The sequence below is a fragment of the Salmo salar genome, chromosome ssa23 (assembly GCF_905237065.1).
Source record: "Salmo salar chromosome ssa23, Ssal_v3.1, whole genome shotgun sequence".
NCBI lineage: Eukaryota > Metazoa > Chordata > Actinopteri > Salmoniformes > Salmonidae > Salmo > Salmo salar.
The window spans coordinates 3,165,654-3,184,221 of NC_059464.1; the positions used below are offsets into that span (position 1 = coordinate 3,165,654).

At 41.4% G+C, this 18,568-nt stretch overlaps 1 protein-coding gene across 4 annotated transcripts; it reads right to left on the reverse strand.

The window, feature by feature from the left end:
• Nucleotides 1–874: 874 nt before the first annotated feature.
• LOC106583943 (ceramide synthase) lies at nt 875–18,149 on the reverse strand. 4 transcript variants are annotated; one of them, XM_014168642.2, is made up of 8 exons: nt 17,876–18,114; nt 17,445–17,590; nt 15,153–15,801; nt 14,839–14,922; nt 11,074–11,299; nt 10,601–10,696; nt 10,120–10,229; nt 875–4,954 (listed from the first exon to the last, which is right to left on the reverse strand). In XM_014168642.2, exons 3-8 carry the CDS (start codon nt 15,425–15,427, stop codon nt 4,678–4,680), a joined length of 1,068 nt encoding a protein of 355 aa, XP_014024117.1. In that variant the 5' UTR covers nt 15,428–15,801; nt 17,445–17,590; nt 17,876–18,114; the 3' UTR covers nt 875–4,677. The 4 variants fall into 4 exon arrangements, with proteins under 4 accessions (XP_014024117.1, XP_014024119.1, XP_014024118.1 ...); XM_014168644.2 differs by lacking the exon at nt 17,445–17,590 and having other exon boundaries at nt 17,876–18,149; XM_014168643.2 differs by having other exon boundaries at nt 17,352–18,113.
• Between the last annotated feature and the right edge of the window lie 419 nt (nt 18,150–18,568).

Genomic DNA, 18,568 nt, shown 5'->3' on the forward strand with positions numbered 1-18,568 from the left:
ACTATCCATCAATGATCCCCAACCAAATTTACTGAGCCTGAGCAAATTTGACAAAAACTATTGATATATAATGCCCTAAGAGTTGTGCAAAGTTGGTCAAATCTTAATGAAAATGATTCACAGCTGTAATGGCTGCCAAAGGTGCTTCCACCAAGTATTAACTCAGGGGGATGGAGACTTATCCAATTATATATTTTTTCTTAATTTGGAAAATGTCTATAACTTTCTTTCCCTTTGAAAATGTGTAGGTTGTGTAGATTTGTAGAAGAAAATCTAATTGAATCCTTTTTAGATTGGATTTTAAGTCAGCAAAATGTGAAAGAAGTTCAAGGGGGTGTAGACTTTCTATTGGCACCGTACACAATTCTCTACAAACTAATGTGTTATCATAGCTAAAAGGAATTAGTCTATGTCAACTAAGAAAGATATATATTATAAATATAATACAGTATATGTTTTTCATTTATAGAATCCCAGTCAAGTTTAAAAATGAAATCATTATTTTCTAAATTGAGGTACAGACATGACATGCATTTCAGACAGGATTGGCAGTATTTCACAACCAGCAGTAGTCCTACTTTGACCCTTCAGAAACAGAATTGCAGAGGCCTGGGTACATACTCATAAAGCGTCTCAGAGAAACAGTGCTGATCTCTGATCAGTTTAGCTTTTTAGATCATAATGAATACGATTCCATGGACATGGGGGGCCTGATCCTAGATCAGCACTCATACTCTATGAATGTGGGCCAAGGACTGTAAGAAGGATATCCAACAGCAGTCTTGAGAGAATTGATCAATGCATACCATTTAAAGTGACATCATTGTTCAAAGTATAGTGATTCTTGAATGAAATAAATAGACTCAACCAGGAATCTTCTTTATGCACAAACAATGGGGAGGATTTTATTGGTCAATCTGTTGCATGTAAAGGAAAACTTCACTCAAAGTTCTTGGTGCTTATTTTGAAAAGCAGTGCAGTGGTGCTAGAACGTTAGAATCATGATGTCATGTTGGTAGTCAGAGCAGAAGACGAGAGCAGAGTATGTCAGCAAACAGAACAGGTCTGCGTCCGAAACGGCACCCCAGTGTTCCCTATATACTGTAGTGTACTACTTTAACCATACCCTGGTCAAAAGTAGTGCACTATGTAGGGAACAGGGTGCCATTTCAGATACAGAGCCCACGGTTAGTCAGGCAGCAGTCAACAGACAGAACACAAGCCCATATGTACAGGAAATATATAATTTATATATGTATTCGTATGTACATTCAAACCATTTCAATAAATAACAGAGACACATTAAAATAAATGTATAAAACAAACAAACAATATGGAAGATGCAGTCGATTTGTTTGTAATACTTTCCATGACAGGACATACCGAACTGTAGGAACTGGTAAAATGGATAATGTTTTCTTTTGGGAGGTAACACTACCTAGTGAGCAAAATTGGTCAAAAGACATATTTTTTTGCTCATTGGGTTTAACATGAAGGCATAATTTATAATGGACTAGAGGGGGTCAGTTGCAAAAGTAAACACTAGAAGAAGATATCACATTTTTGGCTTAAATCATCACCAACTTGTCTTAACTCCAACACCTATCTCACTCACTCAAAGAGTATCTTCTCGAACTAAACTTTGTAATCGAGTGCAAATTTATATTTTGTGGCAGTTTCAGTGACCTCTTTGTCAGATGAGGAACAGAAAAAAATTGCTCTGGTGTTGAATACGCATAAAAATAATCATAGGGCTCTATTCAATCTGTAAAGCTGAAGCGTTACAGATTCCGCTATAGAAATGTATAGGCAATTTCCGATTGAGTCGAAATATGCAGCGTTTACCGTCAATGCAGTCTCTGATAAAGCGGGAACATTGCCTTTAAATTTCAATAACGCTGAAAAGCTGAACTTCCGTGATGCAGATTGAATAGACCCCCTTAATCTTACATCTACCAAGATGTATATATTACCTCAATTACCTCGACTAAAGGGTGCCCCCGCACATTGATACTGTACAGGTACCCCCTGTATATAGCCTCGCTATTGTTATTTTACTGCTGCTCTTTAATGATGTTACTTTTATTTCTTATTTTTCTTTAGGTATTATTCTTAAAACTGCATTGTTATTTAAGGGCTTGTAAGTAAGCATTTCACTGTAAGATCTACACCTGTTGTATTGGGCGCATGTGACAAATACAATTTGGATTTGAACTGACATTTGTGAACATAATTCATTTTTTGGGAATGACATTTGATTTGTACGATCAACTCTACAGTTGATATCCCTTGTCGGACGCTTAGGTCTACTTTTTGGCATGGAAAATAATGTTGATCATACAATTTCCCAATCAATGTACCTTTAATCAGTGCCTTTAAATCAGTTATAAAGCAAGAATGAAAAAATAAATATCTATCATAACAAAACATTTCAAAATGTTAAAATCGAGCAGCTGATTTGGTTCTGGGTGCGGCGATTAACAAGTCCTCAATAAGCCATTTTAAATAGTACCATAACTGACCATTGTAAATAGTAACTCTAAGTTAAGTGTTACAGTGTTCCCAGGTTAATATCGGCCAATTGTCAAAAAGCCATTCTCTCATTCCCATCATGCAGCTATTCAGCAGAAAACAGCCTGATGCAGTAAGTATAGTCCAGCATATTATACAGTAGTCCCTCTGTGTTCACTTTTCTTCTATGAACCGGGAGAGATCTGAGACCAGGCTAGTAGAGTCACAACCCAAGGCTCCAAGTTACAACCCAAGGCAGTGGTCAAGTGTTCAAGGTCCGCTCACCTTGGGATTGAGTTTCAAGGACCACATTTCAACCCTCTTGACTTAGGCTTCGTCCCAAATGGCATTTATGACGCAACCTTAGATACAGTAGATAGCTACATTAGTGCCATTGCACACTGTGTCAACATGAGTAAACGACACCAAAACATAATTAAAATCACAAGTAAAACAAACACACAAAAAACTACAACTAAATAGTGGTTGAAAAATGTGAAAATTACTTCCCCACCACAACCACCCAATCCAACCTCATCAGTCCCTTCTCTCAGTGCATTGTCAATATGTTTCTTCTTCGGCCCTATCGCACAAATCCCTCAATGAATAAAGAGTACCACAGTTGCCAGTGCAATCTATGTCAAATTCCCCCCATACGGTTGAACACACTGCAACAACTTACTCTGTCTAAAACCTTCATAATCCTGCATTAGGTCATCTAGGAATCCCTTACATCAGCAGACTGTAGAGCGCCTGTAGAGCGCCTGTAGAGCGCCTGTAGAGCGCCTGTAGAGCGCCTGTAGAGCGCCTGTAGAGCGCCTGTAGATTCTAAAATGTGGTTACCCTGTTTAGCCTGCAGGAGACCTAATTCCACAACAGCCTTCCCTAACATTACAGAACCACGGTGACGATGGCAGTGTTCCTGATCATTATACCATGTTGATGGGGTTTCTGAGACATTAAACAGCTCTCCAGGCATCGTAAAGATCTGGTAAGCTGCACAGACCTACCCAGTCGTGTACTGAAGACTGCCTGCCAGCATTACTCAACTTGGGTGGGTGACTGGGACAGCACAGCTGCATCATTGTCCCATTTGAGTCTACTACCCCCCCCCCTCTCTCCCTCTATTAATCTCTCCAACATTCCATCTCTCTTTCTCTCCTCTTTTGATTGAAGTGGGGAGTGAGTACAAGAGGAATAAAAATGTCTACCAATACTAAGAAGTCACAATACATAAAAAAATATCAACATTAATAAATAAATAAATGCTTTGAATGAGAAAAACCTAAAATGACATTTACTCATCTACTATTATAAACTTGTCACATTTTGCGGTAAACCCCCTTCCTGTCCTCCCACATTAGTTTTCTAACAGGAGAAAAGTGAGAGAGGGAGAGAATTTCAGAGTGGAGAGAAGGCAGAACGAAGCAATACCAGAGGCGCCGGTGCGTGTTCCTCTGTCCTTTCCCAAGACAAGACTCACTCAATCGATCCAGAGTGGATCATTATGAATTACAAATAACACAGTACAAGGATCTCAAGTTGAAATACTGGTATTGTCTTCATCCCCCTTTTTGCAGTCACCAAAATCAACTGGTCACCAAATAATCATTTACTACATATTTCTATACGTTATATATTCATTTTGTATCCTTCCCTAATCTAGAACAGCAGTTGCATTTCTCTTTCAAGAGAAGAATACTTTTTATCTGTCCTTTTAACTCTGCATCCCTCTATCACTATTGATCTTCAATGTGTTCTCTCACCCTATCATCCTTTTGCTTTCAATTCATTCATTTTCCCCCCATTCAGTTTGAAATCAGTGTGTACAGACACGTAATATTTAAATACTTGCCATTTCACAAGTCTTTCTCCTGTCTATGCTTCTATCTCTCTCCCTTATCCATTTCTTTCTTTCTTTACCCTCTCCTCTTTCAGTCTCTCTCTCTCTTCTTCCAGAGGTCCATGTAACTCTGAAGGGGCACTAGAGGGAGGGAGAGAGGATGAGAAACAATTTCTCTCTCCCTCTCTTCTCTCTCCTAGGTTATAGTGTCATTGCAATACAGTACAATAGATTCCCTTGACAGACCTGTCTTCCCAGCCTGGTCTGGCTGTCCCCGTCCCCACAGTGATCCTTCTTCCTCTCCATCTCTCCCTCCCTCTTTCTCAGTGTGTGTCGGTCTCTCTGTCTGTCTGGTGGGGGACGGGACTGTAGCCGTTGGCCGGGGGAGGTAAAGGGGCTCCCTGGCCGGGGCAGCAGCCCCCATCAGGCTTGTTGAGGGTGGCCGGGGGCCGGGAGCGCGAGGCCCCGGTGAAGAGGCGGAAGGCGCCCCTGCAGATGAGGGTGAACCAGTAGACCTGTGGGGCCATGAGGCAGAAGGCCCCCACGTTGCACTGCCAGGGAGCCACAAGGGGCACTGTGTAGAGGGGGATGGAGGCATACCTGCAACACGAGGAGGTGAGGTGTAGGGGGGAAATTAGGGTTAATGTTTGCTTAATGTTGCTAGCTAACAAGCTTACCCAGATTTTTTAAACTTACTTAGCGCAAACTTGTTCATTTGAACAAGTTCTAAAATAAGACACCTTGTCACAAGCTAGCTACTGTCAAGGATTTTGGTTTATGGCTAATGACTTTAAACTGAACAATCTGATTTAATACAATAATCAAGGAAGAATGCTTCCCTTATGGAAAAAAACAAGAATTTCACATTGTGATCACATCCTTTTATGTTAAATTGATGTGATAACATGTGAAGCAACATGTGATAACATGAAACTACACGTGACAACATGTGAAAACGTGTTTTTGGATTAATTCACATGTGAAATCATTTGCAAATATGTTTTTGGAACACTTCACATGAGATCATGATTTCACATGTGCTGACATGTTGTCATGTGCATAGTTTCATATTTGTATCCCCATGTTTCACATTTATTTCACAAGATCATGTTTTCACGTGTGCTCACATGTTGTAAAATATGTTTCATGTTATCACGTTCCTTTACATGTTGTCACATTAACTTTACATAAGATCATGTGAAATTCAAGTTGTTTTTCCGTAAAGGACCATGTTAAGGTGTTTATAAGGCATTTGTTTTACCAGTTGTCAGGACATCACGTGATGGTCCCAGATTGTCCCAAACCATCAAACTATTATAAGTAAAGTAATGAAATGGAATGGTGGTTTTTAGGGCTGACCCCATTTAGTCGACTGATCGATTGTTTGGTCGATAGGCTGTTGGTCTACCGAGATCTCTTTAGTCAAGCAGTAGCAAAAAAAAAAAGATTTATATATCATGGTGTACAAGACACCTGTCTGATTCGCGCCTGTCTGAGTGGACTAATCCATTGTGGAGGCCTACGAGTCCATCACTCTGACATGTGCTACTGAAATTGTATATGGTTATATTACATAAGAACAATGGTGCAACTCTAATAAAAATGAGATTATTTTATAACAAATGTGCTTCCTCCCGCATTGGATAGTGGTCGCTGCCCGCGGTTCTGAAACACAGTGCGCTGTTGAATTGGCCTCTTTTCCTAGACCACGTTGATATGTGCATAATAGCCAAGTTTACCAGCATATTGGTGTTGAGAACAATTTTTTATTTATTTATTTTATTTCACCTATATTTAACTAGGCAAGTCAGTTAAGAACTAATTCTTATTTTCAATGATGTCCAAGGAACAGTGGGTTAACTGTCTTGTTCAGGGGCAGAACGACAGATTTTTACCTTGTCAGCTCAGGGATTCGATCTTGCAACCTTTCGGTTACTAGTCCAACACTCTAATCACTAGGCTACATGCCACCCCGTTGAGAACAATGCGGTGGAAGCAGTAGCAGAAAACAGACCTTGCCTTAATTGTCTAAGAAAAGTGAGGAAACCCCAACTTAATTAAGTCTATAATCAATAGCCTAACTGTTAAATGTGCCTTACCAAGTCATCAATATACATCTACAGAAATAAGACAGATCCTACTTCTGTTGCCTGTTTGAGTGTTTAATAGCCTACTGATTCCGTGAGCACGAAACCTCACGCGATAAATTCACAAATTCGGCTGTTTTGTCATTACTATTGGTATGCTTAGTATAGCAGCCTTGAATAACCCCCATTGAGCTGTATGCCAAAGAGCGCATCCTGTTTAGTCTTCATACCGTAACTTACTTAGGCCTATATTTCAAAACTTATCTAGGCTACTGTATCATTCATTCATTCATTCATTCATTCATGCATTCATTCATGTCATCACAGAGCATGAGTCATTCATGATTTGAAATGCATTTTAGATTTAAAATAAAATAAAGCAAGCCTTGAATAATTAGCTTAAACAATAAATAAACCATTCCATTTCAGAAATTGCATTCATGAATGAATGTGACTGTTTTTAGTATTTGCTGTAAAGGATTAACAAAAATCTCTCTGGTACGCTTATAATGTATTTAGTCTTCTTTACATTGTTCCAAAGAGTCAAAAAAAGAATATTGTAATCTAACAGCACCTGTTTGGCACGCATAATATGCACGCAGCGCTTGCTCCTTACCTTATTGTTCTTGATCTCCAGTATTTCTCCACATCTAGTCACATTTATTCCACACATCTGACTTCCCCTTTACCTTATGAGCAACCAATAGCCTAAACATTCTCCCCTTTCGAGCTTATTTGTCAGGTCCTCTGCATCCATTTTGCGGTTACATGTTTGGAGTTTGTTATAACCAATTTATTGATGTGATTATGGTATGCTATAGGTCAGGCTCTGTTGGTCACATGCATACATGTGTCAGGTAAGAGAGCAAGGTTTGAGGTAATAGGGAATGTTTTTCCTAAACAAATTATGGAATTCGGTAAATGAACCTTTCAGTCAGAAATGGCTGTAATTATGTTGCAGCTTCAGCAACACGGACAGCATGATATACACTGTGGTGGTCTCTGCAGCAGGGAGGAGAGAGACAACGGGTGCTAGTCACAGTCACTCGCTGTCTATTTTATTTTTTAAACACAGCACAGCAAGTCTAAGCCCGGCAAAATCAAATCAATTGCTGGTCGGACTCCCTCTAAATAATTAATAACAAAATGACTCAAACAGTGTGCTTAAAGCATCAGACAAGCTCAGTGAAAATAGTTGACTTGATTAAAACACAGAATGCATCTATATATGGAAGAACACAAGATTTAAAATTTAGACCAATCGATTGGTCGAAAGAACAGACAACTCTTGGTCGACCAAGATTTTTTTTAGTCGGGGACAGCCCTAGTGGTTTTAAAGTAAGTGGTACACTGTTCTGCTAAAATATGACCCCACCTAGGATTTAAACTCACAACCTCTGGATTTGAGGTACACTGATTTATCTGCTGCGCCAGTCTGCACTTCCCTACCCATTAATTACCTATAATAAAGTACATCTGTCACGGATCCCTCCGGAACTTTCATTGCGCACACCTGGCCCCTATTCCCACTGATTGTATTTGTATATATGTGCCCTTTGGTTCAATTGGGCAGTCAATTATTGTTACAATGTCCGTTGGTGAGTGTGAGTCCCTGTGCTGTGTGTTTTGGGCTTTCGTGCCCTTGTGGATTGCGCAGATGATTACGGGTCTCGTCCCATGTGTTAATCATTGTGCACTTTATTCTAAGTACTCCTCACTCTTTTGTTTTGGGTTTCTACCCTGTGTTTTGTTACGTGTTTGTTTGGTCTTCGTCCCTGTGCCTTTACATGGCACCCCGTAATTTGGGCTTAATATAAACCCTTATTACGCAATCCTGTGCCTGTCTCCCGAATCTCTTTATACCAACGTGACAGAATAATCTACCATTAAGGGAGACAGTGGGAATGGCCCGTCCGACGACGCTGCGACTGGTCCGTCTGGCGCCACCAGAAATTCGGCAGCTGCAACTGCCCCGTCCGACGCCCCACAACCAGTCCGTCCGACGCTACTGGTCCGTCTGCCGCAACTTCGGCAGCGGCAACAGGCCCATCCGACGACGACAACTTCGGCAGCTGCATCGGGTCCTGATCGACCTGCACTGCGTTCCTGTTGCGCTGTAATTTGTGATTAATAAAAAAAACTATTACGCATTCCTGCGTCTGTCTCCCGATCCTTCATGCCAACATCTCTGCACTTAGCTAGAGTGCCATCTGCACTGCTATTTTAGTTATCATTTAATCTGGCTATTCTCTCATCATTGATTTAATTTACTTATATCAGTAATTGGAGGTTTTTCTGTATAGTTGTCTAATGTTGGTGGGAAATATTATTTAGTTTTAATGTCATTCCTGAATAACAATGATAAATATAATAGTTTTTCTTAAGTGTATTTTTAACAAAGCTGAGATTCACTTTAATGTCCAAAGTGTAGAAATACAGGTGAAATCAGTTATTGACACCGACATAATGACGTAGCAGAAAGATCGGAATGTCGTGAACCAAGAGGTTGTGAGTTCAAATCCCAGGTTAGGACACGTTGAATAATAATTACTGTATCAATAAACATACACAACGTAGTCCTGTACACCGGGTGTACAAAACAGTAGGGACACCTGCTCTTATGTCACTTGTTAAATCCACTTCACTTACTGTAGATGAAGAGGAGGAGACCGGTTAAAGAAGGATTTTTAAGCCTTGAGACAATTGAGACATAGAACTGGCCCGTCCGACGCCGCCACAACCAGTCCGTCCGACGCCACTGTGTGTGTGTGTGCCATTCAGAGGGTGAATGGGCACGAAAAAAGATTTAAGTGCCTTTGAACGGGGTATGATATTAGGTACCAAGCACACCGGTTTGAGTGTGTCAAGAACTGCAATGCTGCTGGATTTGTCACGCATAAAAATTTTCCGTGTATCAAGAATGGTCCACCATCCAAAGGACATCCAGCCAACTTGACAACTGTGGGAAGCATTGGAGTCAACATGGACCAGCATCCCTGTGGAACGCTTTTGACACCATGCAGAGTCCATGCCCCAACAAATTTAGTCTGTTCTGAGGACAAAAGGGGGGGACAACTTAATATTAGGAAGGTGTTCCTAATGTTTTGTACACTCAGTGTTTTCAACTTACAAACTTGACATACTCCATGTTAAAAGCACTGTGTGAAACATAACGACTCATGTTCCAAAAACACGTGTTTTTACATAATTTCACGTGTGATTTTCCACATGTGAAATCAGGGTTGATAGAACTAGATAACAAAAAAAATGGTGACATGGTGCTGAGTAGCTAGATAGCTTCATACAAGCAAGATATTTTTCAATCAAACAATGAGATAATATCATTCATAAATAAGCAATATTCTATCTGCTAGCTTAGTAGCTAGGCCAGAAGCCTGCAAACTTAAACTTGTAACCTACCATCGTAGATCTTAAGAACGTGATATAAAAAAAAAATGCATGGATGAAGTTGGGGACAGACAGACAAGCACACAGACAGAAAGACACAGCTAGACAGAGAGAGACAAACAGGCAGAAAGAGAGACAGACAGACAGAGAGGCAAGCTGGCAGGCAGGCAGACAGACAGAGACAGACAGCAGAAAGAGAGACAGACAGACGACAGACAGACAGACAGACAGACAGACAGACAGACAGACAGACAGTGTTCAGTATGTTACCTGCTGTAGGCGTAGTAGAGGTAGGGGAAGAGCAGAACTCGACAGATGAAGAAAGTGACCAGCATGAGAGCGCCATTCACTTTATGAAGAAGAGTGTGCTGCTTCTTGAACTGAGGGGGACAAAGAGAGATAGAGAGGGCAGCAGCAAGGGAGGGGAAAACGAGAGCAGGGTGAAGGACCGAGAAAGAGAACTTGGGTAAATGTTAACCCAAAATCACAGGAGACAAGAATGTTAACATGAAAGCTAGTAAGTGAGCACTTCAGAATCAGAAAGACTCAAGTTCTTAGACTGCTGCAAGGAGAGTAAGAGACTGAGGAAGAAAGGTAGAAGGAAGAAGAGGTGTAGAGAGAGAAAGCAGGAGGAAAGAGAAAGAAAGAGCGAGGGAAGGAGAGAGGGAGAGAAAGATTGAGAACGAGACAGCAAAAGGACAAAAGAAAGAGGGAGAAGAGGGGTTAAAAGAGAGGAGGAGAGGAGTATTACCTGGATGAGGATTTTTCCCAGGCAGACGGACGGAGTGCTGAGTTCAGCCATGAACATGACACCCTGGAAGTAATCCCCCTTTCCCTGCCTCCAGAACTGAGAGAGAGAGAGTAGAGAGAGATGAGATGGAGGGCCATGATATGGCTGATAAAGTATTTAGACAGATCATTGAAAAAAAAGCTCACAAACACGCACACCTTATCTCCCCGTAAAAACACATGTCCATAGAAGGGATGTTAACATTGGCTGCCAGTAGCAACAGGAGGCAGATGGGGATTGGAGCAGGAATGTCTAGTCTGCAGATGGCAGCCCGTTAGGGACAATTTTAGGGATCAGAAGCCAAGGGTTAGTGTGTGTGTACATGTGCATCATTTATCATGAGCTTTCCCCCCCCTTTAGACATAAGACAGACCGTGGCACGGTAGACTAATAAAAGAGTCCACTAGAGCCACCATAGTTACAGCAATAGTTACCACGGAGACGGGGAAGCAGATGGTCACCATGACGACGTGGTGCAGCACCATGAGGAACTCTCTGCGCAGGTAGCTGGCCACTGCCGAGCCCATTGGCTTTGGCCTGCCGCCCTCTTCCTCATGCCCTTTAACCTGCAGCTTGTGCCAGTAGCACAGGAACATGGCGTAGATGTCGTACACAAAGTAGGGCACCGCAAACAGGATGTAGGTACTGGTAAGCCAGTGTCTGGAGAGGTGTGGCGCAAGGGGGGGAAGAGAGGGTGTGGGGGTGAGAGACAGAAAGTGAGAAAGGAGAGAGCGAGAGAGAGAAAGAGGTGTAATAGTTTAAGTTCTATGTAACAATGTGTACCTACATGTACACTGTAGCTGCCTATGTGACTACCATATAAATACGCTATTGCCTATTTCAGTGCGATGCATCCTGTATGTGAGGCTCTAGCCTAGACGTCAGGGGGTTAAGTGACTGGCCAGGATGCACTGCTCTGGGGCACGTGCGTGATTTGGACAGGTTCATGATTTGGTATTCAAATGGGCCGGCACGAGCGCCTCCCGACTTTGACTGGCAAATGAGGCCAAGGGGGAGGGAGGGAGTCGGTGGCTGGCAGTATCTCTCCCCCTCTCCATTTTTCCTCTCCCTTTTTCTCCCCCGCCTCCTAATTGATGGAGAGACGAGGGGGAAGAGGAGAGGGAGGGGGAAGAGGTGCAGCTGTGTCACATTGCGAGTTATCTTAAGACAACAGTGTCTGACTCACAGCATCTCACTAGTCTAAAGTATCTTCCTTTCTTCCTCTCCTCCTCCAACCCAAAACAAACCTTCCACTTTCAGTGTGCATTTTAGTTTTATGTAGTCCACTGTTAACAAAGTTGCAGTTGTAAAACCAGTGGAGACATGTTTGAGTAGCTACTCCTACAGATCCATAGGAGCATGCTGCAGTCTAGGTTTATGGCTTCTGTGTGACTGCATTACAGATACTAAAATAGTGCTGCTGGCTTTGGGACAAATAGAGGTTAATTGGGTTGAAATACTAATTAGGTTAACAGGGACAAGGTGAGCAGGGAGAGAATGACAGATTATTACGCACACACACTTGAATACTTTATTTGGATCGAAAGTTAAACATACACAGCAAATTGGCCAGTGTTAACTTGTGTTGATTTTTCAATGTCACATTTCTAGTGTTGATTCAGGAGTTAAATTAACTCTGTAAGATTGAAATTAACACTTAGTGGTGTAAAATAACCCCAATGTGGGGGTTAATAACAAGTGTTGAGTGTGAGTGTGATTGTGTCAGTTTTACTCTGTGGAGAGTAAAACATTCCCATCAAAACCACCCCCACCATTATCAGATTTCCCAGCATGCTCTACTACCAGGTAAACCTTTTTAGGATTGTTTTTAATATCTGTATTTTTGCATGTACATTGACTGATTAATCTCATGCTACACAAAGATAAATTCTAAACTAATCCAATCAGATTTATTGCACCATTTACTGAAATGGTTGTTCCAGTTCAAAATGGTTTTGGTCGCGAAAGAAACTCTGGGGAAAAAAATTGCGCTTGGTTCATAGAACCGGGGTTACGCGAGTGACCTCCGGTAGCCACTAAATGCGGGTGTAAGTTTCCGTTTTCTTCCAAAAAATGTTGCTCTAACTTTTAAACATTAGAAGCCACAAAATATTATGACCCCTGAAAATATAAGACTTTCAGAAACACACCTGTCTTCTGTTTCCCTCAGAACAGAGTGGACAGGACCAGGCAATAAATCAGACTGGTGAAGAAAAAAAAATAACATGATCAATTATGGTTCTTTTCTACACAAAAAATCATACACAATTATTGCCTGATGTTTTCCTAAATCCTGAACTTCCCAAATCCTTTCTGATGTATTTCAAACCATACTTCTGACTGAAATAGTATTACAAATCAGTCTAAAACAATGTTTGACAAGCCGTCATAGCTCCAATTAAAAAAGTAAAAACATTGTTTGTTGATTACGGCACTTTTTTACATGGTGGGGTTACGAAACATTTTTTATATCAAAATGGGGTCACGGACCAATAAAGTTTGGGAACCCCTGCTTTAGGTAGTCTCCTCACAATGTTACTAACCCTAACAGTCATTCTGAATGCAGATGCGGGTGAATAAAAATTCCAACTGGTGGATGTCCTAACTGGCTGAATTCCAATAGGAATCATACATCACTTTGCAAGTCAGCAGAATGTGACTTGCAGGCCTGATGTGGCCTGTAAACCAGGAGGTTTCTAACACCACCGTGGTAGGGTAAAACTTGGCCATCAAACTAAGGCTTTATGATATATTAAATGTATTGCCCTAAAGAGCTTAATTTTAATGATAACATTTGTCTACAGTAGGAACTCATTTGGTGGTCCACAGGACTAAAAATGAACAAATTCAACAACCATGTCTCTGTCACCAACAAATACAGTCATGGGTGGTAAACTCCACAATTTACTCGAAAAAGCAAGACACACTGGGAAATTATATTGGAGGAGTGGCTTAGTGGGGGTGTGGCTTTCAATGAGTTGTTTTTGGCAAGTAAAGTCATACCGTATAAAATAAAAAAAATCAAGATAGCTGTGATGGAAATAGGTAGTTTAGGTACAATTTTATAAATGCCAACAGATAATTTGTTCGTTGGACATGGTGTGATTTTTTTGTGTTGGTAAAATTAATTATTTGAGAAAGTGTGGTGGAAATGCCTTTATGCGCAAATATTTATATAATAACCATCATATCAAAGTAAACTTGGAGTCACGAGATGATATGGTGTGCGGTCCTCCCACTATGACTCGGGAAAACATGCAGTTAATTAAGCTTCAGATTAAGTAAATTATGATTAACTTCACAGGGTGGTGAAAGTGCATGGTGATTTTGATGCTGCTTTCCAATAAATATTGTGGGTCTTATTCTGGTGACACAACACCATTTGACAAATAAAAATATTTATTACATTTATTATCAATAATAATCTCATCATGTAGACTAGCCTACCCACACTGTATCTGCAAGCTGTTGGCTAGAGCGCACATGCCAAGACCAGAGTAGTTTGTGACAAAACTATCCGCAGAGTTTAAAATACGATGGAAAAACATTGAACTTTAGACTTTTATTTGGTACATGAAAACTTAAGTGAAAAAGCACATTGTGTGCACTACGTCATCACACAATGACTTTTATCTGCAACAAGGTCATTTAGTGGGAACCCACCGCTGGTGGGAAAATATGCAGATTTTCTTTATGCAGATTTTAGAATATTTGCATGAAAATCTGTCGCCAATTGGATGGAAACCTAGGTAGTGTTGATTTAACACTGGAAAATTTGCTGTGTAGTTAAGGACCAAAATATTTTAGACACACCTCTTCGACGCACACAGTCACACACACACACAGGGCCATGCACAGACTTTTTGGGGGGCATGTGCTCAAACAAAAAAATATTTGTAACTGCGGTTAATGACTCGTTGAGCAATGACTGATTATTTAGTTACATAAAAGCAATTGATGGCAACATCTTAATGGCTAATTAAATTACACATATTTAACAACGACTTGCGGGCAATTGGTTCAGAACAACAATGACAAAAACTGTATACCCAAAACAAAAGGGCACTTTAGAGACTGGAAGGGCAAAGAGGCATAGGCTCTTCCTGTACAGAGCACATCTGTGCAGGTGCCTGCAAACATACATACACACACACAACTTTACAGCAACTACTACTGCATTATCATTATTTTGTAATTACTGATCCTCGACGATGTCCTCACAGGAGGATGCGATGATGTAGCCAGCTGAGGAAGCCATGATGGCTTGGATGGATGACACCAGCCTAGTGGGGAGAGAGAGGGCAGAGAGTGGGGTTTCAATGTACATATTTATACCCATAACTCCATAGAAAAAAAGTATTGACATTCAACAATGTAAACCATAGCAGAATAGTATAAAATGTCAAGCAAAGCAGAATAGCATAAGATAAGGTATGATAGGTCTGCATAGTCCTCACATTGACTCATCTGACTTGTGTGTATGTGTATCTGACTTGTAAGTGTGTGTGTGTACCTGGCAGACACAATGGTGGCCTCTCCCTCGCTCAAGGCCAGGCCTGGGTTGTGTTTCAGGCATCTCTTAGACAGCAGGAACAGGCCCGGGAAGAAGATGGAGCCAGCAGCCAGGATGCTCAGCATGGTCCCTGAGTGTGTGGGTGTGTGTGTGTGTGTGTGTGTCTCAACAGGTACCTCACCACTGCCCTCAAACCACTTGACAAGTGGGAAAGGTTGAATGACTGATCTATGCAGGGTACTCTCAAAGCTATGGTAGCAGTTTCCAATTATCATTTGCTGCTAGATGTTTGAAGGTATTGATAGCTATATCGTTAGAATGAGTGGCAGCGTGTAAGTACTGTCAATAGAACACTAGTACAGAATTCTAGTAGTGTTATCCTAGTTATGTTATGCTAGTAGTAATGTTATGCTAGTGTTTTGCTAATGCAGTATGTAGTAAAATGCTGTATTTGTTATTAGTAGGCTAGTTTTGGGGATATTTGGGGAATGAAAATGGACTTGCTAGTGGTTACGGTTAATGTTAATAAAATAGATGCATCAGGAAAGAGAAGGCTACGATAAAGCTGTGGGTGGTATGTTTGTTAACTCCCCACACCTCCCTCCCAACCCCCTGCTCATAACCAGCAGAGGCCTGGTGGCTTCTGGGTCTACACACACACAAAGACAGACAGAGAGACAGAGAGAGAACAAACAGAAGATGGGGGGGGGGGGGCAAAGAGAAAAAAATATTAATTACATCTATTTCACACACTTTGATTAAGAGTTCAGTAAATGTACAATAAATGAGTTATATGCACATAAAACTGTTCAACTGTCAGCATATAGTTTCTACGAATGTCACATTTATTCAGTGTCATCATGCAGCCTTTAAAACATGATCAAAATCGTATCCACTCAAGTGTGTAGACAGCCCTACACTACACTCTAATCTCACAAATGCTGACAAATCCATTGACTACACTGTAGGTGTCATGTATCGCTGGCTGTACCAGTTGTGCTACATGACTCCGGTGGGGAATGAATCAATTTAGGTTTTCCACTGTCATTGCTCTCTAGGTAAATGCATGTACTCAGTGGGACTGGAGAGACAGGATGAATAGGTGGAGAGGGAAAGGTGGCTGAAACCAAAATAGATTTAGAAAAGGATTAGAAAAGCAGGAGATTTAGACAGAGTACAGCTGGGAGAGAGGGAATTAGAGAGAGAGAGAGAGAGAGGGAGATGGGGTGACAGTTGACAAAGGGGAGTACCTACAGTACAGATGAGAATTGATGAGGGGTGGGGTGGAGGAGGATGTTGTTGGGGCGGGGCCCATTGTTTCATCCTAGTCTATGTTGGACAATAGGGGTTAGGTGATGCACCATCACAATATAACAACAGGTTCATCCAACAACCAACAAACGGTTTTGATTGACGGGCTAAAGGCCTATCTGGACATAATATAAATACTTGCAGATTTATCTTGGCTAGCTGAATTTTTTTGGTCAGCACAGCAGTACATAGGCTACACCTCCTAACTGTAGGCGACCAACAATTTACAGGGTGGAATAAAAAAGAAAACAAAAATAGTCCCCCTCCATAACCCCGTCCCCTATGATGCCAAGCATATCTTGACGTTGTTATATACAGGCTCACTTCACTCAAAACCTAGCTGGCAAGCCCGTGCAACAACGTGTCTCAGACTCAATTATCAAAATACGCAATGCGAGTAAGTAACACGGTCCTCCTCTATTAAAAAATTAAAACGGGGACAAGTCTGTGTTGCACTAAATAGCAGTTATCACGACCCATTAAGTCAACTCAACAACACATTATTTTGAAAATGGCTTGTGCCGGTCTTTGGAACGGCTCCAAATCTGCATAGGCTAACCTTTGTCATATGTTGCCTACTGTAGTCCAGTGTAGACTACAAACTGGACAAATCAATGTAACTATTTGTGTGTGACTGCGAGCTCGCTTATATTTGCATTCAATACATTTTTTTTTACCTGGAGTCGTTTCATGCACAAGAGTGATTGAAGGTTGTGGGCACGCGGTTTGCCTAGTATGAACACATGCAAGGGATAGCCTATTTTCAGTTTTTACAGACAATGCATGCTTGCTAAGGGTGACAGATTATTCAGGCCTGTATAAACTAAAGCGTGACTGTTTGCGACAGACACAACATTTATTACAGACATATTGAGTTTCTTGCCTAACCTCGGAGCAGGATGGTGAGAACGAAGAAGACTTGGGTGTTGAGGTAATAAAAGGGAGAGTAAAAAAGAAAAGGGATGGATAAGCTAAATTTACATTCGGGTGGTGAGGCGTCCCGTTCTGCGGCCCGGTCGGTCGGATCAAGGGGAAATCAGTGTGTTGGGTCCTGGTTGTAGCCTACACGTCGAGAATTGTTCCACATTATTATTGTGTTTTGTTGCCTTATTCCGTGTTCTGGATATCTGCAAGAAATCAGAACGTGCGTCAAGCAAGACAAATTGATGTGTGTGTCCTCCCCGCTTCTGGCGTGTGCTTTCTGTATTGGTCCGAATCAGAATATGACTCCCTCCCCGACGTGCTGCCTTCGGATCGTTGCTTCAATAATTGTATTTCTGAGCGGCAAAATGCTTTTGAAGTCGATGGCTCTCTCGAGTGTTTTGATTTATATTGCGAGGGCACAGCTCTTCTCGCGTTTGGCCGCCGCACTAGCCTACTGATATCTGAACAGTTATGCCATATCAACCGACCTTATTGCTTGCCCGATACATTCACTGTGAAGTCTTCAGCTGCATATTATTTTATGACCTGTCGCACTGGATCCGTTGTCGTAGAACTAATTTCAGCAAACAGTCTAGGAAAAAAAATCCTAGTGTATGCATGATACAGTCCCGCTGTGGATAAAGTGTAGCCATTAAGCCGGATACATAACCAGCTCGCTGTCACCTCTATCTCCTCCCCCTTGCTCCCGGGTATGGTAGGCTTTGAGGTCGCCCCATAGGCTATGACTCCTAGGACTAGCCGTGCTGTGATAGCCTACTGCTGTCCCTGGATAAAGTATTTTATTTTATTTTCAAGGGCAAAGGTCTTTAATAGCCTACCCGAAGTTATTTTCAGATAAAGCTGGCTAGGAAAAACTCCTTAGGTTTTACAAGACATCAAACTGCAAGCTGACAAACCGTTGGTTGAATTATTCATTTGACTATTTTGAGAAAGTCAGATAAAACTGTAAAAGTTCCAGAAACAGTGGGGTCCGCTAAACTACCCAGTCTACAGTGGTTAATTAGGTCTATAGGCCTACAGCTCTCTAAACATTTCTGATCTTGGAAATTATGTTTAGCACCTGGATAGAACATATAAAAGCAATCTAATGTGCACAACCTCTGCAGGTCAACCTGATAACCTGTACAATAATGTGTGATAAATTGGGTAACACTTTACTG